This window comes from Miscanthus floridulus, chromosome 3 (assembly GCF_019320115.1).
Source record: "Miscanthus floridulus cultivar M001 chromosome 3, ASM1932011v1, whole genome shotgun sequence".
Taxonomy (NCBI): domain Eukaryota; kingdom Viridiplantae; phylum Streptophyta; class Magnoliopsida; order Poales; family Poaceae; genus Miscanthus; species Miscanthus floridulus.
Genome location: NC_089582.1, coordinates 8,852,181 through 8,875,666, shown reverse-complemented (window position 1 = coordinate 8,875,666; position 23,486 = coordinate 8,852,181). Strand labels below are relative to the sequence as shown.

At 45.9% G+C, this 23,486-nt stretch overlaps 2 protein-coding genes across 2 annotated transcripts; both read right to left on the bottom strand.

Moving 5' to 3' along the window:
- Positions 1 to 203: 203 nt before the first annotated feature.
- Positions 204 to 1,025, bottom strand: LOC136543105 (uncharacterized). Its single transcript, XM_066535658.1, has 2 exons — positions 550 to 1,025; positions 204 to 264 (listed from the first exon to the last, which is right to left on the bottom strand). Exons 1-2 carry the CDS (start codon positions 1,023 to 1,025, stop codon positions 204 to 206), a joined length of 537 nt encoding a protein of 178 aa, XP_066391755.1.
- A 20,518-nt stretch (positions 1,026 to 21,543) lies between these two features.
- LOC136544912 (protein NUCLEAR FUSION DEFECTIVE 4-like) lies at positions 21,544 to 23,250 on the bottom strand. Its single transcript, XM_066536968.1, has one exon. It carries the CDS (start codon positions 23,215 to 23,217, stop codon positions 21,544 to 21,546), a length of 1,674 nt encoding a protein of 557 aa, XP_066393065.1. The 5' UTR covers positions 23,218 to 23,250.
- Between the last annotated feature and the right edge of the window lie 236 nt (positions 23,251 to 23,486).

Below are 23,486 nucleotides of genomic sequence, written 5' to 3'. Positions count from 1 at the left end.
TACAATTTCTGCTAACGAAATTGAAATGAAAAACTTCGAAGCTCCGGCTAAGATCTTCCATCTGCTGCAACAACGGATCGATCTCTGACCTCTGGCTGCTATGGTTCATCCACAGATTAACTAGTCGGCAGTCCGTCTCCATCTGCAGCTTCTGCACTCCACGGTCTCTCGCATATAGCATCCCATCGCGACAAGCCAAGGCTTCAACAGATAGTGCCGTCAGGCAATGAGCATGCCAACGTGCTGTCCCTCCACATGTTCTCCCTGTTAGAAACGATAGACAATATAAACGTCGAAGAACAGTAGATCAAACACAGGGGACACGAGATTTTAACGTGGAAAACCCTTCCAAGGAAGAAGGAAAAAAACCACAGGCACTAGTAAGCAAATCTTTACTATATCGGGTGAGGTTACAAACGTCGAGGATTTACAACTTTTCTTATCCCAAGACGATGCCTTACAGGAAGTATATATAGATGAAAACCCCTAATATGCGATGATCCATACATATAGCATTTATCTTGTACATAACTGAATTTGGATCGTAACCCAACACTCCCATCATGATTGCGAAGGACGACCCCCGAAGCTGCAGTCCGGATGCCTTCCATGAAAGAAGCATCAACATTGCACTTTGTCCACCCAACCTCTGGCTTGTTCCAGGACTGCTGTTTTCGCACTACGTGATCAGCACCTTTGGCCGGGTGAATTGACTGCCAGAGATCAAATGCAGTATCAGTTACCCACTGAACTGCTACCCTTATCGGCACCACATCTTCTCCATGCCGTCTCTTATTCCTTGACATCCGAAGAGACCACATGCCACAAATTATAACAGCTGCATCCTTCTCTGAAATCACACTCGGATCGACAAGGTCCCTTGCCCACTTGAGGGGGTGCAGCAGCGGCACCTTAACACCAGTGAGCAGCCTGACTTGATCCCAAAACAGTTTGGCAACCGTACAATCTAGCAAAGCATGTTTGATTGATTCTACATCCTCCCCACAGACTTCACAATTCGCCATTGGTTCGATATGTCTTCGGTGCAGGACTCCTTTAGTTGGAAGGAAGCCGTTTACCACCCTCCACCAAAAGACCCGAACCTTTGGGGGAACACATAGTTTCCAAATCCTCGCCCAGGTCGTGTCACCTGAAGACGATGCTTGGTTCTCTTCCCGCTGTCGACATTGGTCATCATAGAGTACTCTGTACGCCGAGCGGACTGTATAAATGCAATGTCTTTCCGTTCCCCAGGCCCAGACATCAGGTCCTATGCCCCTTGCCGGTGTACTCAAAATCGCATGAGCATCAACAGCTAGAAAGGTTTGTTTGATGAGGTCTTCATTCCATCCTCCACTCGGCGTCATGAGCTCTGCCACCCAGGTGGCTGGCATGTTCAAATCAGAGGTGATCGGTCTCCCTTCAAAGTGGTTAGGAATCCACCGATCAGTTCAAATTCTCGTTGAGCTCCCATCACCGATTCTCCTGACCAGCCCTTTCTGTAAAACATCTCTTCCTGCCAAGATCGCTCGCCACGTGTGGCTTGCGTGTTTCTTTCTGGTAGCTGACAGAAAGTCGCGTTCATGATAATACCGGCCCTTAAGCACTTTAGCACACAACGACTCCGGGTTCTCAGTCAACCTCCAGCCTTGTTTACCAAGCATAGCACGACTGAATAATCCAAGGTCCCTGAAGCCCATGCCGCCAAGTGGTTTCGGCTTGGTCAGTTGTGTCAGAAAGTTCTAAACTCTAGGTGTAGATCTAGCCGGTAAAGAACATATGTTGGTGTACCTTGGTAGCTAGTGCACCTGTAGCGATCGGAGATGAAGTGCAGTCATAGTCCCTACGGTGACGCGAGGTACAGCGTCCCGGTGGTGGCACTGCAGAGACGACGGCGGAGTCGGTGGGGCTTCTCGTCGCTGGCAGCACCCTTCTTTAGATCGGATTAGTGTTTCTCTGTAGGTGGTTACGGCGGCTCAGGTCAACCTCGTCATTCGAGCCCTGGTCCCCACACCTCTCTTTATAGTGCTGTGCGACAGGGGCCCACTAAACAGGGGAGAATTCCTTATTTGACACTGGGAAAATGAGTCGTTCCTTTCTTGGCCCTGAAATTTTCTTCGTTCCCTATTTGACACTGACTTCAACTTTCGTTCCTAATTTGACACTGCCGTCAATTCCGTTAGCTAACGGTGTTAACTGACCGTTAAAAAGACGTTTTTGCCCCTAGAAAAAAAACGGCGAAGCAAATTTGAGAGGAAAAAAAACCTGCGCCCGCCTCTGATGCATGCGCCCAGCTAAAAAAAAAAGGCGCAGGTTTTTTTTTCCTCTCAGATTTGCTTCGCCGCTTTTTTTTCTAGGGGCAAAAACGTCTTTTTAACGTCCAGTTAACACCGTTAGCTAACGGAATTGACGGCAGTGTCAAATTAGGAACGAAAGTTGAAGTGAGTGTCAAATAGGGAACGAAGAAAATTTCAGGGCCAAGAAAGGAACGACTCATTTTCCCAATGTCAAATAAGGAATTCTCTCAAACTAGGGTTGGACGCCCCCGATCAGAGCGCAGATCCAAGGGCCTAATAGGCTGTTGGGCCTATTGGTGGAGATCAACTAACATTCTCCCCCTTGATTTCACTACTATCTTTCAATTTCATATCATTTACTTTTGTTCATTCCGTTACAGATTAGCACATAGAGCATGTTTCATTGTTACGGTCAATTGCCGATAGATTTAACAGCTACAACACACCACTCTGTTATGAAATAGATACTTAACTTTGGGCCTTATTTTGTCCAGGAATTTTAGGCTTTCCCTTAAACCTATGCTAGCTACATGTTCTCTGAACACGTTGGGTGGTAAGCCTTTTATAAGCGGATCCGCGAGTATCTTTTCGGTACTTATATGCTCAAGACTTATGACATGATCCCGGACTTTATCTTTCACAACATAATACTTTATGTCAATGTGTTTGGCAGCACCACTTGACTTATTATTATGAGCATACTGTACTACCGGATTATTATCGCAGTATAACTTAAGTGGTCTATAGATGTCGTCAATCACCTTCAAGCCGGGTATGAACTTCTTTAGCCAGTTCACCTGCCCCGTTGCCTCATAACACGCTACAAACTCGGCATACATTATGGACGATGTAGTGATGGTTTGCTTTGAGCTTTTCCATAAAATAGCTTCCCCTGCGAGAGTGAATACATATCCAGACATCGATTTTCTATCATCTCCCGCATAATCAGAATCAGAATATCCCACTATATGGAGTGAATCTGATCTTCTATAAGTCATCATGATATTTTTCGTTCCTTACAAATAACACAAGACTTTCTTTACCAATTTCCAGTGTTCTATTCTAGGATTGCTCTAGAATCTGTCAAGTAACCCGGTAACAAATGTCAAGTCAGGGCGCGTACATACTTGAGCATATTGCAAGCTTCCGACAGCTGAAGTATATGTAACCGTTTTCATTTGATCGATCTCATACTGGTTTCTGGGGCATTGAAAATCCCTATATCTGTCGCCCTTGATTATAGGAGCAGGTGAGGGACTACATTTGTGCATACTAAATTTCTTTAAGATCTTTTCTATGTATGCCTTTTGTGACAGTCCTAATACCCCTTTACTTCTATCTCGGTGAATGTCGATCTCTAGAACGAACGAAGCTTCACCAAGATCTATTATATCAAATTTTGAGGACAAAAACTTCCTTGTCTTCAGTAGTAGACTGACATCACTACTAGCAAGTAAGATATCATCGACATACAGGACAAGGAAGATAAACTTCTCATTCTTAAACTTTGCATAGACACAATTGTCCTCTACATTCTCTTTAAACCCAAAATTCATTATTGTCTGATCAAACTTCAAGTAACACTGTCTTGAAGCTTGTTTTAATCCATAAATGGATTTCTTTAGGAGGCATCCCATTCGTTCTTTTCCTTCCATGATAAAACCATTTGGTTGTGCCATGTAAATATTTTCCTCCAAGTCCCCGTTGAGAAATGCCGTCTTTACATCCATCTGATGTAATTCTAAATCGTAATGTGCCACTAATACCATTATGATTCTGAAAGAATCCTTACATGAGACTGGAGAAAAGGTCTCATTGTAATTAATACATTCTCTTTGCGTAAAGCCTTTTGCCACGAGTCATGCTTTATATCTCTCTATATTCCCTTGAGAGTCAAGTTTTATTTTGTAAACCCATTTACAGCCTACTGTTTTGGCTCTTTTAGAAATTATTTCCAAGTCTCAAACTTTATTGGCATTCATAGATTTCATTTCATCTTCCATGGCCTCAAGCCACTTTGATGAATGATCACTTCTCATGACTACTTTAAATGAGGTGGGATTATCCTCCATTTGAAATTCCTCAGTGTTGTATACTTCATAGTCAGCAGAAATAGCTAATTTTCTAATTCTTTGAGACCTTCTAGGGGCCTCCACATTTGGCACATATTCTATTTGAGGCTGTTGTTGCTCCTCCTCATATGTGGCAATAGGTTCTACAGGATCCTGAAGAACATGTTCCTCATCGTCATTCATTGTTGCCACAGGCGAAATAACAACAGGTGCTGGCACCACAGTATCTTGCACTGTCGGTGCATCGACAACAGGTAGTGAGAAAAAATGGCTCATGGATTATCGGAGTGGGCGCATACACCCGCTTCTCTTCAAGGTCAATTTCTTGAGCTACCATGCTCCCCTTCATCATTTCATCCTCTAGGAAGACAACATGTCTCGTTTCCATAAACTTTGTATGTCTGTCTGGACAGTAGAAACAAAAAATCTTTTGACTTTTCTAGGTAGCCAATGAAATGACAACTTACTGTTTTGGGATCTAGTTTTTCAATGTTTGGGTTAAATACTGTAGCCTCAGTAGGACTCGCCCACACACGTAAGTGGTCTAGTGAGGGTACTCTTCCTGTCCACAACTCATGCTGTGTTTTGGACACCGACTTACTTGATACTCTATTGAGAATATGAATGGTGGTTTTTAACGCCTCCATCCACAGGCTCAATGGTAAGGTGGAGTAACTTATCATACTGCGCACCATATCCATCAGGGTACGATTGCGTCTTTCAGCTACTCCATTCTGTTGAGGTTCGACCGGTGTAGAATACTATGCTACTATGCCATTCTCCTGTACGAACCTTGCAAAAGGTCCAAGAACTTGGCCATATGGGGTATGCCGACCGTAGTACTTCCCCCCACGGTCGGACCTGACTATCTTAATCTTTAAATTGTGTTGGTTTTCAACTTCCGCCTTAAATATCTTAAATTTATCTAATGCTTCTGTTCTTTCTTTGATTGGATAAATGTAGCCATAATGGGAGTAATCATATGTGAATGTTATGAACGAATCATAACCATCCACACTCTTTAAAAGAAAAATGGACCACAGATGTCTATGTGAATAATTTATAAAATTCCTGCGCTTCGTTTGGCATCTTTCTTAATTTTCTTTATATACTTTCCTTTTATGCATTCTCTGCATTGTTCTAAATCTGAGAGCTCTAATGGAGGAAGAATATTATTCTTAACTAGTCTTTCCATTGTCCCCCTTGAAATATGGCCTAAACGACAGTGCTATAATTTTGACGACGCATCGTGAGCTCTCTTATGCCACCATTTCCTCTATTTCTAGAGTAACTCTCTGTCACCAGCTGCTTTATCAGCTGGGTAGCATATATCTTTGAAGAGCCAGTAAACTGACTCTTTATTCTATCGAGGTACTCAGTGACCGTGTCACACTCTGGGATTGAGCCCACAATTGCAGGCTCAATAGTGTTCTTTATCACAGCCAAACATTTCTTGTTGGCAGTGACCCACTTCCTATGCTCAAGGTCATAGGACATCTTTTTAGGATTCAAAATCTCTCTCTTTAGTTGCCCAAGCGGCATCAGCCTCATTTGTCTCCCTCACCAGTGCCACAGGCTCAGTAGAACATGGTGAGGTGACTACCCAGTTCTCCTAAGCTAAGATGAAGGTCAGGTCAATCTTTTTCTTCCACTCCGTGTAGTTGTCACCTTTGAGAGTGGGATCTCTAACAATTGCGTGTCTTGATTCCAACATTGGTCAAAATTAAAACATACAACTGTTCTTATACACTAATTCTATATCACCATTGGACAGAAATATAATTAATGCATAAAATCATTAAAATTACGATATTGTTATTAACAACGTTGGTCAGAAAATAACAACATCATAATCATGTCAAAATCACTAATTCTACATCACCGTTGGGCAGAAATAGAATTAATGCATAAAATCATTAAAATTACGATATTGTTATTAACAACGTTGGTCAGAAAATAACAACATCATAATCATGTCAAACTCTCTTTTTCTCCAATTAAATATCACGTTGGTTCAAAATAACTGGAGAATAAACAATTTCTTTAGCAGCGGAAACATGAAAAAATTCATTATCTATTTTTCAGAAGCATTAAACTTTTCTCAAATATTCTCTGAAAAATTATCCTTTTGGTTCAAATTTTAACAAAGATATTAAACTAGACAAAATTCATCGAAATCTGCTTCTGAAAATTAAATAAACTCAAAACTTTATTTACTATTTATTCTGGCCCGGCCTGCAGTAACAGTAATTGGCCCATCAACTACAGTAGCGGAAAGGCCTGCAACAGCAGCTCTTTCACGCGTGCGCGCGGCACCTCCCCCGCGCCCAGGCCGCAACCTGGGCCTAGGCCGCGAAAGTGGTCCGCCGCGCTCACCCGCTTGGGCCGAAAGGCGGCCCATTCTCTGGTCACCGTTGGATCAGATCTGACGGCTGTGTGTGGTTCTCGGGAGAACAAAACTAGCTCGGCGCCAGCTCCACCGTAACCCTAGTTCATTTGCTCTCTTCCGCCCTCTCCTTCTCTCTCACGCCGCGCAGCTCACCGAGCGACCGAAGCGGTGGAGCAGGCATCCATGGCGCCGTCGCCGGCCCCCTCGCCGGCATGCGCGCTCCCCAGTGGGTGAGCGCGCCGCCGTCGAGTGGCCTGGCCGCGGCGCCCCCTTGGCCGAGCCCGGGCGAAACAGCTCCCCCGGCTTGGCCTTCTTCTCCCGCGCCGACGAAGGGTCAGCCCGACGCATGGCGAGGTAGGTCCCTTTCCTCTTCTTCCCCGTCCCCTTCTTCTTTTGGATTTAGATTCTACTTCTCTTATCCGAACCGGTGTTGGAGATTATGGTTTAGATCTAGGGTTGGGGTTCAGAATCCGACCCATTGTTCTTCTTCCCCATAGGGTCTTCACGGGTTTAGGGTTTGGCTTTGATTCTCTTCTAGGCCGAATCCCTCTTCTTTTGTTCTTTCCTTCACCCGGTTAGGGTTTGGGTTAGGGAACCCCTTCTGTCTGCTCAGATCCGAAAGGATCTAATTCATTCTTTTGTTTTCTAATCGTTTCTAGCCCCTGCCGAGATCTACCCATACTCTTCTCTTCTCAGATCCGAACGGGTCTATTCTTTCTTGCTGCGCGCCGGCGAAGACGGCGGTGCGGCACCTTTCCCCACGCGATGGCGGTGGTCACCGGCAGTCAGTGACACCCGCCACCCTCCTGGTGTCTTTTCTATTTTCTTTTACCCGGTTAGGGTTAGGGTTTCAATCCGAAACGGATTGAACCCTTGTTCTTTTTTTGATTTCTTTTCAATACTCTACCCCATACTAGATCTACACACTGGCAACCTTGACTCTGGTACCATTGTTAGAAAGTTCCAAACTCTAGGTGTAGATCTAGCGGGTAAAGAACATCTGTTGGTGTACCTTGGTAGCTAGTGGGCTTGCAACGACCGGAGATGAAGTGCAGTCGCAGTCCCTACGGCGACGCGAGGTACAGCGTCCTGATAGTGGCACTGCAGAGGCGACGGCAGAGTTGGTGTGGCTTTCCGTCACTGGCAGCACCCTTCTTTAGATCGGATTAGTGTTTCTCTGTAGGTGGTTATGGCGGCTCAGGTCAACCTCGTCATTCGAGCCCTGGTCCCCACACCTCTGTTTATAGTGTTATGCGACAGGAGCCCACCAACCATATTAGGGTTGGACGCCCCCGATCAGGGCGTAGATCCAAGGGCCCAATAGGCCGATCAACTAACAAGTTGTTCCCATCATTGCCAATGGATGTGTCGACTATCCGCTGAGCTACCCCACCAATAGATGGATATCACTATCTTCATTTTACGAAAGTGTCTTTGGGGATCAAAAAACAGCTCATCGGGTAGGTAGGCACTGCTTGCGCTACAGACTTCAACAGCACCTCCCTACCTGCACAGCTCGCTTCACGACCACTCCAGGCTCCCACTAAACCTCTGATCCTGTTCGGCATATATTCGAAAGCTTCCTTTGTTGCGCAACCTAAAGCGATTGGCAGCCCCAAATATTTTTCTGCAAAAGAGCTTCTGAATTTATCTGCAGCACCGATCTCACTTCTTCTTTAATCTCTGCCTCACAATTCTTGCTGAAAAAAAACTGCCGATTTGTCTTTGTTCACAAACTGACCGGACCCTCTATTGTATATGTTCAAGATTTCTTGTAGGTGAGCAGCCCCCCTCTACGAGGCCTCAGAAAACACAATACCTGCGAATAGGAGATGTGAAATCCATGGTGCATGGATCCCTACTCGTACCCCCCTCGAGAGATGCAGCGGCCCAACCGACAGAAGTAGGCAAGACAGTCCCTCTGAGCATAGTAAGAAGAGGTACGGAGATATAGATCACCCTGTCGAATTCCCCTGGATGGATTGAAAGGATCAGACAAATTGCCATTCACCCGCACTGTGAAGGATACTGATGTGACACACCTCATCACAGTATTAACAAAACTCTCCGCAAAACCCAATCTCATCATCATACCATGGAGATAGTTCCATTCGACTCGGTCATAGGCCTTAGCCATATCAAGTTTGATGGCACAGGCCCCGGTCTTACCCTTCTTCCGCTTGAGATAATGGGTGAACTCATAAGCGACCAGAGCACGTTGTCTGTTATCAAACGCCCCGGGACAAAAACGCTTTGTTCTGCAGAAATAATCTCGTCCAAAAAAAGACCTGCAGTCTATTGGCAAGAACTTTTGAGCACAGCTTGTAGATAACATTGCACAAAGATATAGGTCTAAAATTATTGAGATCATGTGGATTCTTTACCTTTGGGATAAGCACAATTGTTGTCCGATTCATAGCGTCGGGCATTGGCCCTCCATTCAAAAAGTCCAGTACCGCGTTGGTGATGCTCGGGCCAACTGTCTCCCAATGGGTTTGGTAGAAGCCGGCCGTGAATCCGTCAGGCCTCGGAGCTTTGCATGTTCCCATCATGGATAGCGCACGTTCAACCTCCTGTGCTGTATAGGGGCTCTCCAGCGCTTCATTCATCGCATTTGTCACCCGTGCTGGCACATGGGCAAGTACCTCTTCCGGAGCCGACTCAGGCTGTGCTGTGAACAACTCCGTATAGAAGGCAGAAGCCAAGCTCTCCATCTCCTCCTGCCCTGTCCACAGTTCGCCGTTGGGAGCACGCAGAGCAGTGATGCGATTTGTTTTTGCCCGCTCCCTTGCCTTTGCTTGAAACAGTTTGGTATTCCTGTCCCCTTCTTTTAGCCAAGAAACCCGAGATCGTTGTTTCTCCATTATTTCTTCTCGCGCTAATAACTATGAAATCCGAGTCATAATACGCTTCTCCCGGCTGGAAGGTCCTGCAAACAGCGAGTGCCTCCTCTCCTCTTCCAGGTCCCGGCGTAACGCTGCGAGCTCCTGTTTTACAGAACCAAAAACATCACGTTCCCATTCCTGGAATGAAACTTGCATCCGCCCCAGGGTTGCCTGTAGCTGGTTCACATCTCGGATTGAGTCTGCAGCCCCCCAAGACTCCTTGACCAGCCGCAAATAAGAAGGATCCCTGCGCCACATATTTTCATACCTGAAATTGCGTCTCCTTCTTCCTCTCTTTTTAGTTCGGCAACACTCAATAAGCAAGCAACAATGATCAGATTTTGTGGTCTGCACGTGCCACACCTTCGAGTCTGTAAACATGTCAGTGAAAGCCCCGTTAGCCAAAGCACGGTCCAGCCTGACCTTGATGTTATGGACCCCCTGCTGACGATTGTCCCACGTATAAGGCAAACCGATGAAGCCAAGATCAGTGAACCCACACAAATTCACAGCCTCCCGAAAACCATCCATTTGCCTCTCCGGTCTCGTCACCCCACCTATCTGCTCCTGAGCGTCTAGGATCTCATTGAAGTCTCCTGCACACAACCAGGGGGCGCTGCATTAGGAACTGCAGCAGCTCCCAACTTCGGTGCCGGTTCTCCCTTCTCGACTCACCATAGAAACCAGTAAACCTCCATTTCTCCGCTCCTGTGGATGGATCAACCACCATTACATCAATGTGAAGCTTATCATACGTTTGCAACTTCACACAGATGTCATTAGACCAGAGAAGGGCGAGCCCCCCTCCCCGGCCAAAACTGCCAACTCCAACTCCATTTGGAAAACCGAGACTTCTCCTCAAGCCTTCCACATTATTAGAGAACAAACGTGTTTCCGAGAGAAACACCATCACGAGAGAACAAACGTTCGTTAGTTGCCTATGTTGGTCCTGTTACACAATCGATCGATATGGGATGGGACTCTGGGTTACCACAACAGAATAAATTGGAGTGGAATATATAAGCTCACACGCCGGCAGAGGTGAACGGCAAGCAAGAACAAAGAGCACACGGGATTAGCGCAGGCATATGATCAGTTTGTTATCATTTTTTTCCTGACTACGGGGATGCTATCATGTAGAACTGTAGAAGTAGAAGCCGCATACCTCAGGATTATGTATCTATCCTTGTATGCATGCTGTTCTAAGTTCAGAGTCAAACCTGTTTACAGGCACTCTTTCAATCTGAAATCGTAAACACCTTTTGACCTACTGCATGTACCATCAAGCGAAGAGATATCCGTATGTCTAGTGCCCGGACATTCAGATGGGGCTAGCATCCCGGACGCCCGCACCTGCTACGCCTGCTTCATGTAGGGACCTATGCCGCTCCGTGTCCCGTGTCCGCACTGTGTCTCGTGCCCCGCACCGTGGCCCGCGGCACTCCATGTCCCGCGCGCACTTTGTGTCCTGCATCCGCACCGTGGCGCCCCCTCCACATCAATGCGAATGCAGGTGGGCCCAGCAGCTGCAACAGGTGGCTGCTATAGATGGGTCTCACTACAACATGTGCAACACCATATCTCTACTTTTGCAACATCTAGATGAAACACTTACAACATACGTCTAAATCAATTTAAACACTTGCAACATACATATGAAACACCAGAAAAACACGTGTGTAGCCATAGCAAAACATATGCAACATCTAGATGTAACACTTGCAGCATAGGTGCAAAACATATGCGATATTCTGATGAATCACTTCCATACATATGCGTGAAACATATGCAACACTCAGATAAAACACGTGGAACATACATCTGAAGCATCTGAAACATTTGGACCAATACACTTGCAACATACGTCTGAAACATATGCAACATCCACATGAAACACTTGCGACTTGCAACATAAAAACACTTGCTGAAACAAAAGACTAAAAACAGATGAAAAATTTCGAACATACTCTTCAACATGTGCAACATCCCAATCTACTTTTACAACATATGTATGAAGCACTTGCAACATACCTCTGAAACATCTGAAACATATGATTGCAACATGCATTTTTAGCGCAGCACAACATCTACTTGTTGTTCGGAACAATGGAGGCTCATCGGCATTGGACTTCACCGGAGGTAGCGGCTGCACGACGTGGAAGGGAGACAACGTGTGGCAGAACCACCCAAATTATGCTGGCCCACGTACACCCGTCATTGTCCTAAAGACATCTAACTGTTGTACACGAAAGCCAGATAATCCGGTAGTATGTCGGGTGTCCTCGAGGAACCCCGAATCATCCACATTTTATAACTCATACAGGATAAACAATGGAGTTACCACAACATTACAACATTGATACAAAAATTTCATACATCGGAGTTGCGGAAGATTTACAACATTAGGTTACAAAATATATTATGTACCTTTAAGTAACACTTGAGTTCCAAAAGTTGAGCAGAACTACGGGAGTGACTTAAGTGAAGTACCTAAGATAGGTTTCAAAATATGTTATGTACCTTTAAGTAACACTTGGCAGATGCTTACACTCTGTATGTTGCCCTACAGAATGTCCTCAAGTAGGCCACTTCTTGAGGGAAGCGTCCGGATTCACATCATCGGCAAGAGAGCTACATCTCCACATCATGCAGTCGATGCCCAGAATCACATCTCCAGAGGGAGGACTACATCTCCACATCATGCAACCGATGTCACTTACCTTCTTATCTTAGTGTTGGTGCGACATTAAAAAATAGTAAGTTGAAATGTAAATAACGCATAATGTAAACCCTTCCCATACATAACTTTATTGAGTTAGTTTACATAGGTGCCATCATTTACATAACCTCTCACTCACAAACTCATAATTTAACATAGAACTGCTAGCGCACTCATTTTATACATAGGGCGATACTTTATATGCTATTTTCACTGAAGTTGGCGCACTCCGATTTATCAGAGAAGTTGATTTTCCACTTGACTTCCTGAAGAAGAGCTGGAAACCTTCCTATGCCTTCTACTTGAGTCATGAAAAAGTCTCCACGAGACATCGACAACAAGCATAAGGGAAGCTAGAAAAGCATTTTTAATTAGTTTCTTTCAAAAAAATTTAATTGCAAAATCCTTTTGAAGTTTTCAAAAGTAATGTTGTAGTTGATCCAATGTATGAGCTCTGATACCAGCTGTGGCAGAACCACCCAAATTATGCTGGCCTACGTGCACCCGTCATTGTCCTAAAGACCTCTGACTGCTGTACACGAAAGCCACGTAATCCGGTAGTCTATCGGGTGTCCTTGGAGAACCCCGAATCATCCACATTTTATAACTCATACAGGATCAACAATAGAGTTACCACAACATTACAACATTGATACAAAAATTTCATACATCGGAGTTGCGGAAGATTTACAACATTAGGTTACAAAATATGTTATGTACCTTTAAGTAACACTTGAGTTCCAAAAGTTGAGTAGAACTATATATGGGGGTAACTTAAGTGAAGTACCTAAGATAGAAGAGACGATCAGATCATGTTGAGCCCACCGACATAACCTCAATTAGCAGCACAAGTCAGAACCTGCAACTGGGGTTAACAAAACCTGAGTACTTGAGGGTACTAAACAAGTCTTAGCCGCCTAAAAGAAAATACTCCAAGGGTATGAAGGCTCGAGGGATTCAAGGTAAGGTCTTAGCTAGAATCAAGATTAACATTTGCTTAAAGGCTTACTAAAGATTGATCCTTACTTTCAACGTTTTAGCTCAAGTTAAGTTATTATGAGTCTCCAGTTTGCACCTGATCTAAATGAATCAATTCTTTAATCAACACATCTCATGATCATAAATACCATTGTTTCATTAATTAACTATGATGTAGAGTAGAGAATCGAGTCTTCTTCTTCGAGAAGCAACGGTGATTCGAATCGATTAAAAGCCAGCTGGGGATTCCTTACCACATGACATATGTAGGTCCCATACCTACATATATCAACCTTCACTTAGATCCTCCAAAACCGGAATGGGTTCATGCCACCCGAGAGCATAGTACTCCACCGCCCTATCCTATTCCAGTAGGATGGGTACATGCTACTCTCGCCATCTCTCCACTCCCATTGTGTGGTTGTCCTTTCCCATAATGGAATAACCGAAATATTAGGCTTACCGGAGTATGTGGCCAGTACAACAAAGTCTCAACTCACACAGGTCTACAGCGGACGGTCCTCAATCGACATAGATGGGACAAGCACGACCAGACAACTCTGTCGGCTTAACCACCAGAGACATATCCCATGTCCTGTCCGGTCTCCATTTTCATCTATTCATATTAAGTTGTCAAGGCATCTCAGGAGTATAGAATCATTGCGAATGATGAACTCATCCTTCAAGTCTAATTAGATAGGCATGGCTAAGCATTACTGACCTATCATCTTTAGTGCAAGGTTGACAAGGATAAGGATTGAAATATCATGGCAGGCATGCAGCAGTTGGTAATCAACCAAACCCTACTCACTTAATGCACAAAGCATAGGACTTAAAGTGTAATAACATTTGTAAAACACAAGGAAGGGGTTTAAATGCTCTGGGGCTTGCCTTGGTCAGTAGAGGTGTTAGGTTCTCCCGATGAGCCACATATGTCAAACCCAACCTCCACTGGTGGATTCTCTTCCTCTGGAACTAGATCAACGGTCAGTTCCTTACCTTCGGTCACTACACATGATAAAAGATGCATGCTTGACATGATGATATGCAATAAAAATGATGTATGAAAGATGCAACATGGATTAAGATGATCAAACAAGATTAATTGACTTGAGTACAACTTTCCTTCACGGGTTAATTAAGTTAATTACTCACAAATCAATCTTATTATCATTATCACTAAGTTGATTATGATCATAACAAGAAAGTGATTTGCCAAGGAACATCCAATGGGTTAGTGTTCCAATGCCCACAATCAATACCAAAATCACATCAAAGTTAATTAGGAATTTATAGAAACCATTTCGTTATTTTTATTAATCCATAAAAGGCATTTAAACACACTTAAATTAATTAACCAATTTAGAATTATCAAAACAGTACCAAACGTTTTGTGAAGGTAGGTATTAACATGTAAAGCATACACAAAAAGTTTCATGATTAAAGCATAATTATTTTAGCCTATAAAAATCATGCAAGGTCCATTTCTTAATTAAAAGAGGTAATTTTTAAGCATCCAAACACTAATTATTTTCACCATTTCATATTTTTCCTAAGTATAGCATACAATAATAAAGCTACACAAAAGTTTCATAATTTTATCACACTTATACAATTTATTATGAATTAAACAAGATTTAGCCCTATTTAGCATTTTCTGGAAAAGATAAATTTTTTCTATGCCAAAAACCCTTTGTCACTTACCCCCCAGCCACCCATAGTCACTGACACGTGGGGCCAGGGTCAAACCCGAACTGCACCGGCCTGACCGCGGACACGCCGGCGGTGAGTCGGTCGGCGACGAGGAGGGCACCAACGTGCTCCCCATCAACACGCGCATCAATCTATAGGTCTAACCGACCAGCTAGGGTTCCAAGGCGAGCTCAACGCTGGCCATGGAGGCCACGGCAGAGCGGCACTCAACATGCCAGCCACTAGAGAACAGTAGCGGTTAAAATAAAGCGCCGGACAACATTAGGGACTCACCACGATCACGCTTGGCTACTTGGTTGAAGCGGAGACAGAACGGAGGTGCGTTGTCGGCGTTAAGGGTGGATCTAGTGGTGCAACTAGAGAAGACGACGGTGTTCCGACGTGTCCTGCACGGTAGCGGTAAAAAGGAGAAGCCGATCACCACCATGACATCAAAGCAAAGCTAGAGCAAAAGAGAGATGGGCAAGAGATCCACCCGAGAGGTCTGGCCATAGTAAGGTGGTCACGGCGGTGATGGTGGATGGCCGTGCGGAAGAACGGCGGCGCGAGGCTGATTTCAGTAGCGAGGGACGGCGTGAGCGGGCTCAGGTGATGCTCAAGTGCTAGGTGGAACTAATGGAGCGAGCAATTGAACAGAGGCGGCTCGATGGCGATGAATTTTACCGGTGAAGCAAGGCTTGACGATGGCAATGGGAAGAAGGAAAAGAAGAAACGGCGGCCGGCAATTAGCTTTTATAGGCGAGGAGGCAAACTCCAGCACGCTAGCGTCATCGCGAGCTCGGCCATGCAGACAGCCGCGCGTCCACGCGCGAGAAACGCCATGGCGGCCACGGCGGACGCCGGTGAACAAAGAGAGAGAGGGAGAAAAGAGAGGGACGGCACCGGGGGTACTGTTCATGTTTGACAGGGCATCTTCTTCTTCCTTTTTCTCCTGATTTTGTGCAAAAACTTGTCAAGCTCCAATAACCAAAGTTGTTCATCCCTCTCTCATCTTCATCTTTGCTTCAAGGGCTAACATCAAAAGATCAACAAATTGAGAGATTTTGAATTTCGAAGATAGAACTTGAAATCTGTTTTTCAGAGTTAGGGTTTGCAAACCGTTAACTAGCAACTTTGGTTAATTAATTAGTGGACAAACATTTATCAAACATATCGACCAATTTCACATTAACCTAGCTCAAGCATAGTACCAACCAATGAAACAAAAGTTGCCCAGTTTTTATCTATAAAAATTGATTTAATAAAATCCCAAACATTGAACTTTATAACTAAAATTCAGGGACAGTAAAAAATGGCCAAGTATCAGAAATAGTTATTGAATTCAATCTTTGAGCTGAAATTTAAACATATTTGACTTGAAAACATACTCCAACTTTGATTTCATTTTAAAGCACATACTTTCTACTACAAAATTTATATTGGAAAAATTTTAGTTGTTTAAGGAAATTTCTAACCATAAAATCACAAAGAACCTTAATTAATGTTTTTCATAACATCTCATGCAAGCACATCTCAACACATATGCAACCTATGAATGCTATAATTAAAACATGCAATGCATTTATGTCTTAATACTTCATGATTATGCATGATGATGAATATGATCAAGGTTTTAATTGCTTTTTAACATCTAGGATGTTACACAACGGCCGCATGACGCAAAAAGGGAGGCATCGGCCTCGCGACGCGGTAAGGAGCCAGCAGCTGCATGACTTGGAGAGGGCAGCAGCATGCTGCGCCTGGCAGGGCCGACAGCCGAGCACCGAGCGCGTTGTGCCTAGCAGGCCCAGCGGTCGAGCGTTGCGCCTCGAAAGCAACTCTGGCCTAGCGTCGTCATGCACGAGCGGCTGCCGTCGGGCTCGCCTGCCTCCGCACTGCCGCGAGCACGCCTATGCGCGGAGCGCATGCCGCAGAGCTCTCCTGCCTCCACGCCGTCGCCTGCGCGGCTCGCTGGCCTCATGTCGTTGTGCACGAGCGACTGTCGCTAGGGCTCGCCTGCCTCCGTGTCGACGCGAGCTTGCCTCTGTGCATTTCTGCCTCTACGCCGTCACACTGTGGCTCACTGGCACGTCGCATACCATCGGTGCTCGCTGCTATGTGTTGGATGCGCACAAGGGAGCAAATTGGGGAGAGACAAAAGAGGGGTAAGGAAGCGGACATATTGTTTAGGAACGAGTGAATGAGTCGAGCGCTGCGCTCGGAGGCAGCAGGTGAGCGGATAGAAGCGATAGAAACAAGTGAATAGGAATGAGTGGCAGTTTCGAGAAATAAAGAAGCGGGAGGTTATTTGACTAACGACGCGGCCCACTAATGGAGCGGACGGACGGACGGACGCCCGCCCAGCATTATCAGAATACCTTCTCGACAATCTTCTTGCTTGCTTATTACTTGTTTGGAATATACCTTATGAAAAGTCTTCTTACTTGCTTTATCTGCACTGAAATTTCCATCTTGTAAGAGAGAAATCTTTGCCAAGTGTTATAAACGCTAAAAAAAGAAAAGAGAGCTCCCTGCAATTTTCAGTTGTACTACTATGTAAAAAACGCTTTGCACGGGCCGTGCATAGTTGTAGGTTTTCCAGGCTCCAGCCCAGAAAAGCGCTAAGACAGGAGTGCTGGCCCAAGTTTAGCATACATAATCTAACCCCAAACAAATTAACAGAAGAAGAGACAAAGTTAGCTGATAATTCCGTTGATCAATCATATATTGCTAACATTTTAGAGACAATACTTGAAACCATGACTGCCTACAGAATCCTATAAACTAATAGATCCAGCCCAATTGAAACAGATCTGAGGCAAATCTTAAATTAAGAAAACCTAACTGACTCGCTCCATATAGTTCAACCAAATCTGGAGCACAACAACCCCAAGAACACATAGATCCGCAAATAGAACAACTCATTTTAAATATAATTTTCCCACACCACTCAGATCCACCAAATCTGGAGCACAACAACCCCAAGAACACATAGATCCAACATATACCCACAGCTACAGCGCAAGAACGGAAGGGGAAATGAACGGATCGGTACCTGAATGCCATGCTCGAGTAAGGCTGGACGAAAAACTCGAAGCTCGTTAGCTCGCTCGGCTCGTGGCTGGCTCGACTCGGCTCGGCTCGGCTCATTAAGATAACGAGCTGAGCCGAGCCAAGATTTTAGCTCGTTAGCTATAACGAGCCAACTCAAGCCAGCTCGCGAGCCACTCGTGAGCTAAACGAGCCAAACTTTCAGAAAAAAGTATCATTTAAGGTAGTTAGATGTATGAATACTATAATATTTTATTATACTTGTATATATATTAGCGCATATTAATTTTTTTATTCGATTTAAGGTTGTTAGATTCATTTCTTTTGTATTATTATTATTCTCAAACTTTAGATAAATGCAAATATTATATTTTGTGTATTTTTATACCTGGCTCGCGAGCTTAACGAGCCAGCTCGAGCTTTTAACGAGCCGAGCCGAGCTGGCTTTCTGGCTCGTTAGGATAACGAGCCGAGCCCGAGCTAGCTCGTTATCTTAACGAGCCAGAATGAGCCGAGCCGGCTCGTTATCCAGCCTTATGCTCGAGGCAGTAAAGCTCCCAGCACGCGTTTCCAACCTGGATACCGGCCTGGCCGATGTGGATCGAGATGCACTCCCTCATGGTGCCGTCGGGATGGTGGAGCAGCGGCGGGAAATGGGAGGAGGGGTAAAAGCTCTGGGTCGCAGAGAGAGACGAGTACGAAGACGCCTTCCTCTACGGTGCTCAGCTTACGGTTTCAGACTCTTTCCACTCGGCTAAGTTTTACGAGGCTTTTACCTCCTCCTCCATGGCGTCCTCCGGCCTCAGCTGCATCGTCGGCGGCCCCTAGACAAGTAGCGGCCGCAACCTCTCCACCGCGCGGGAGAGGAGCCGCAGACCGAGAGCGCTGGCGCCCACACCACACGGTGTCGGATGGGGACTCAGTGGGGGGACGGCGGCGGAGACGTGGAGGCGCGGCTTCCCGCCGGCGTCGGGAGGCATCGGGAGGTGGCCGGGGGCAGGGGCGGCGGGGAGGGGTGGCGTGGGGGAGAGACGAGGGGCTCGGAGGAGAGGGGGAGAGAGAGAGAGAGAGAGGGAGTCGAGACGGAGAGAGAGAGATCGGAGGGAGTAGATATTTTGGTACGTGGGGCATTTGTGGGAGCGGCTCAATCACCAGCCGCCCCTACAAATAGAAACATTGGGGGCGGCCGGTGATTGAGCCGCCCCTACAAATTTTAGTCATTTGTAGGGGCGGCTCGTATCACCAGTCGCCCCTACTGTTATATTTGTAGGGGCGGCTGGTATCTGGGCATCCGAGCATGGCACTGTAGGGGCGGCTCTATCACCAGCCGCCACTCCAAAAAATTCGACCCATTGCTAAAAATCATTTTTTACGTAGTGCCAGACCTTTCTCTCTCTCTCTCTTTTCGAGACAGCAGTCTTTTCTTTTCTCCCCTGCCGCACAATGCAGTTTAGTACTGGATTTATTTAGATCATGTTTTTCTTAGTTTCCTACGCGCTCAGCAATATACCCTAGGTATTTCTGCACCTAAGCCGTACAAGCTCCGACGGACACTTCACAAACACGTTTGGACTGTGTTGCAAGACTTACTCTTGGTGCTGTACGCTTACAAGATGAATTCACAAGCAAGACGTAAAAGGCAAGCTCTTTGTGGACACTTCACATCCGCTGCCTCTGTCATCACTTCCGTCCCCTGTGCAACGTATCAATGGAAAATTTTGGTGGTGCTGTGTGCAGGCTAGATTTGCTTCGTTTTCTTCGCGTCTTCTCAGCCAGGCTTCTTCTATTTAATTGATGCAGGGCCGTCCCTTGGCACGTGCAACGTGTGCGACGGTACAGGGCCTCCACTTTTCAGGGGCCTCCAAATATATATAGAGTATATATACGTATATATGTATTGCTTGGTAAATAAGAACGTACAGCAGTAGCTTTGGCCTTTGGCCCATTAGCAAAGCGACGTGTACAACAATTGACCAAAGCCCAATAAACAATGGCTTGTTGCCCGGCCGCTGTTCAGTTGGCAATGTTGCCGATCCCAATTCCCCAACTGAATCAGATCGCAAATCTTAGGTCTCACGTACTACCTCTCGACGTCTCGTCTCGTGTCGCCGCCATCGCCTGACGCCGTACCGGCCGCCGGCAGCGTTTCGCGAGTGACAGGGCGTGAGCCGTGACGATCTAGCTGCAACCGCAACAGCGAGAGCGAGGCGCTAAGGCCCTGAAGGTAATATAAATCATTCATATTTATTTTTCAATTCATTCACTGGTAGCCGCGAACAATAATAAGTAGTTGATCGATCTCTAAATTTTGTTTTTTTTTATCTTTTGATCTAGACACCTACTGGAATAGCATTCAAAGATTGAAGCCATGTCTTCTACAAATTGTTCTAGAAAATTTGAATCAGGTTTTCAAAAGCGTAAGAAGAAACAAAGAATAGAGGAATTAGTCCAATCTCAGCAAGGAGCTATGGATAGATTTGTTACAAAACAGTCACAAGTGTCGTCTGATAATCCAACACTTGAGGCATTCATTCCAGAAGAAAGAATGGGGCCTGTTGAAATTTTGCGGTTTTTAAAGGAGCATGGTTGTTTTCCTAATGCAACTATTGCATATAGAGTTTTGTTGACTATTCCTGTGACTGTTGCATCAGCAGAGCGAAGCTTTTCTAAGTTAAAGCTATTGAAGACTTATTTGCGTTCTACAATGACACAAGAAAGACTTAATGATTTGGCTATAATAGCACTTGAAGGTGAACTGTTGGAGAAGATTGATTATGAGCATATTATTGAAGACTTCATTTCAAAGAACACTAAAAGAATGATGTTATTCAAGTAAAGATTATGTAATATAGGTATCATTCTTGAATCTTGATATATATTTTATTGCAACATACTGCATGCTTTATAATATCGTATATTTAGTTTTTTTTTCTAGGCTAATAGGCCTCATTTCTTAGTATCGTACAGGGCCTCTAATTTTCCCGGGACGGCCCTGATTGATGTCTCGGACTTCTGGCAAGTCGATCTAAGTCTTGAACAGTAGCTCTAATGTCTTTCTTGAGGTGTTGATCATTTGATCTTCACATTGCCTTTGTCCAAATCCATTGTTGCATCTAATAGGCTAAATACCTGATATACTAGCAAACAACATTAGTATATTTATAATCATGTTGTCAATCAACCACCAAAATTACATATGGCCCTTGCTAGGTGCCATTTTCCTTAAATCATGCATCCATGAAACTAAGTCCCTGTATACGCACATAATCACTAAAATTAAAATTACCCCAACAAGAGTATTTGGTTCTCCAATATAATGTATCATGGCACAAATAAAACGAACCAATTAACCACACTGAAGTAATGATAATACATAGGGTATATAACCTCGTCAGAATGCAATGCAACCTCATGTAATGCTAACCCTTCTTGACACTATGTTATAGATACATAGTACTATCTAGCAAATACTCAGACTTTGATTCGTAGCTATTGTTTTGTTTTGATCGGCCAACGCCCCTTCTTGCTTGATGTTTTTATCTGTCGTGACGGCTGTGATTGCGACAACACCAGCACTGAACCTAGCATAGTAAAATGCCCTCGTCCTCCACGTCATCACTAGGGACACCACCATGCCGAGCAACGTCACGCCGGCGACGATCTCGAACGATGCTCTGAAGCACTGAACCCCAACGCAGGCGAGATCTTGCCGGAGATGGCCTTGCCGTTGTGCCTCATGGTCATACATACGACCTGCCACCTGCACGCTCAGCACGTAGGATCCGACGGGGCTTGCCAGCGTGGACAAATTGTAGAGTGTGGAGAAGTGTTTGAGCCCAAACACCTCCGACACTACGGCGAACAACACCGTCCAGATAGAGCCAAGGCAGAAGCCCATGATGAGCGATGCGGCGTAGAGAGCATCGCGCAAACCCATGGCGATGAGGAGGTGGCCGAAGAAGGCGAGGAGGAGCGTTACGGTGAGCGACAGTGGGCGTGGCAGCTTGTAACACTCCACCACATAGTCAGAGCCCAAGCCAGCCAGCACACGCCCTGCGTAGTTGGACAGGCTCACGAGGGACACCAACATTGAGATGGCGCGTTGTGAGTGCCCTAGTGACTGCCCAATCTGGCTCATGTTATCGACCACCGTCATAATGCCGCCGATGCCACAGGCGGTGGTGACGAAGAGCAGCAGCATGTGTTTACTGCAAAGAGCCTGCAAAACCGAGTAGTTGATCTCTTGCTCCCCCATAGATGGGGGACGAATTGACACATCTTGCTGCAAGGAAGACGACGGTGCAGAAGAGGATGGAGTCGTTGGCGGGGGCGGCGGCTGAAGTGTATAGGTATGGTGGTACTCCTGCTTCACGACGATGATGAGTGGTCCAACGACGAGGATGAAAAGGAGTAAGGTGTTCGTGATGTGGTAGACATGCGTCGGTAGTCGGGATACCTTCACCTCGACGACATTCAGAACGAGGAGGTAGATGCCAATGAGGACAGAGACACCAAGGAAACCCAACACGCCCTTGCGTTCCCGGCCGAGCCCCATCGCCGTCGCCGCGGTGCTGCTACTTCGTGGGATGACACGAACGGTGAAGCTAAAGAGCAGCGAGACGACAGTGGGGAGCCATGCCAAGATTAGCAAAAGAGTGGCGCCATCTTCGCCACCACCGAAGGCACGGTAGAGCTGCGTGAAGATGGCGCCACTGAACCCGGCATAGCCCAAGAGCATGCCGAGCACGATGCCGCGGTCGTTCGGGAAGTTCTTGACGCTGGTGACGAGGGCTCCCGTGCTGGCGAACGTCTGAGAGATGGCGCCAAGGAATATGTAGAAGCACATGAGCCACACCGGCGGCCGAGCTGCGCCGGGGATGGATATGGCGTGGTGGACCAGGAGGTACCCCGCCAGGTTCATGGCAGCGCCGGCCAGCAGCACGACCCACGGCGGGGTTACCTCGTTGATGAGGCCCGACACGATGCCTAAGCTTATGCCGATGTTCTTCGAGAAGCTGATAGTGTTGAGAGTGTCCTGATCATACTCTAACGACGCCTTGAGCGCCTTGGAGTACGCGCCGAAGATGTAGGCGCCGCCACTCATGGACATGATCATGGTAGAAGCGAAGAGCATGAACCACCGGCCGCAGAGGACACGCACCGCGAACCGCACGCCGCCAAGGATAGCCGCGGTGGTGTGGCCGCAGCTGGACGCCGCCATTGCAGCCACCTCCAAGATTGGTATTTGTTCTGTGGGATAATAAGGAGGTGGAGACAGAGAGAGCTGCTTGAAGGTTTATCATCTCCTATGGTACTTATAGCAAGTGCACAAAGGTACGGAGATGTATGCAGCAGGCTGCAAATCTATGGGCTATGGCTGGCTACAACGTAGGCTCCAACAAT

Coding starts and splice junctions, on each gene's coding strand:
- LOC136543105 (XM_066535658.1), bottom strand. CDS start 1,025: ATGGCGAATTGTGAAGTCTGTGGGGAGGATGTAGAATCAATCAAACAT. Junction 265..549: donor AATCATGATGGGAGTGTTGG/GTTACGATCCAA, acceptor CGTTTCTAACAG/GGAGAACATGTGGAGGGACA.
- LOC136544912 (XM_066536968.1), bottom strand. CDS start 23,217: ATGCTCTTCGCTTCTACCATGATCATGTCCATGAGTGGCGGCGCCTAC.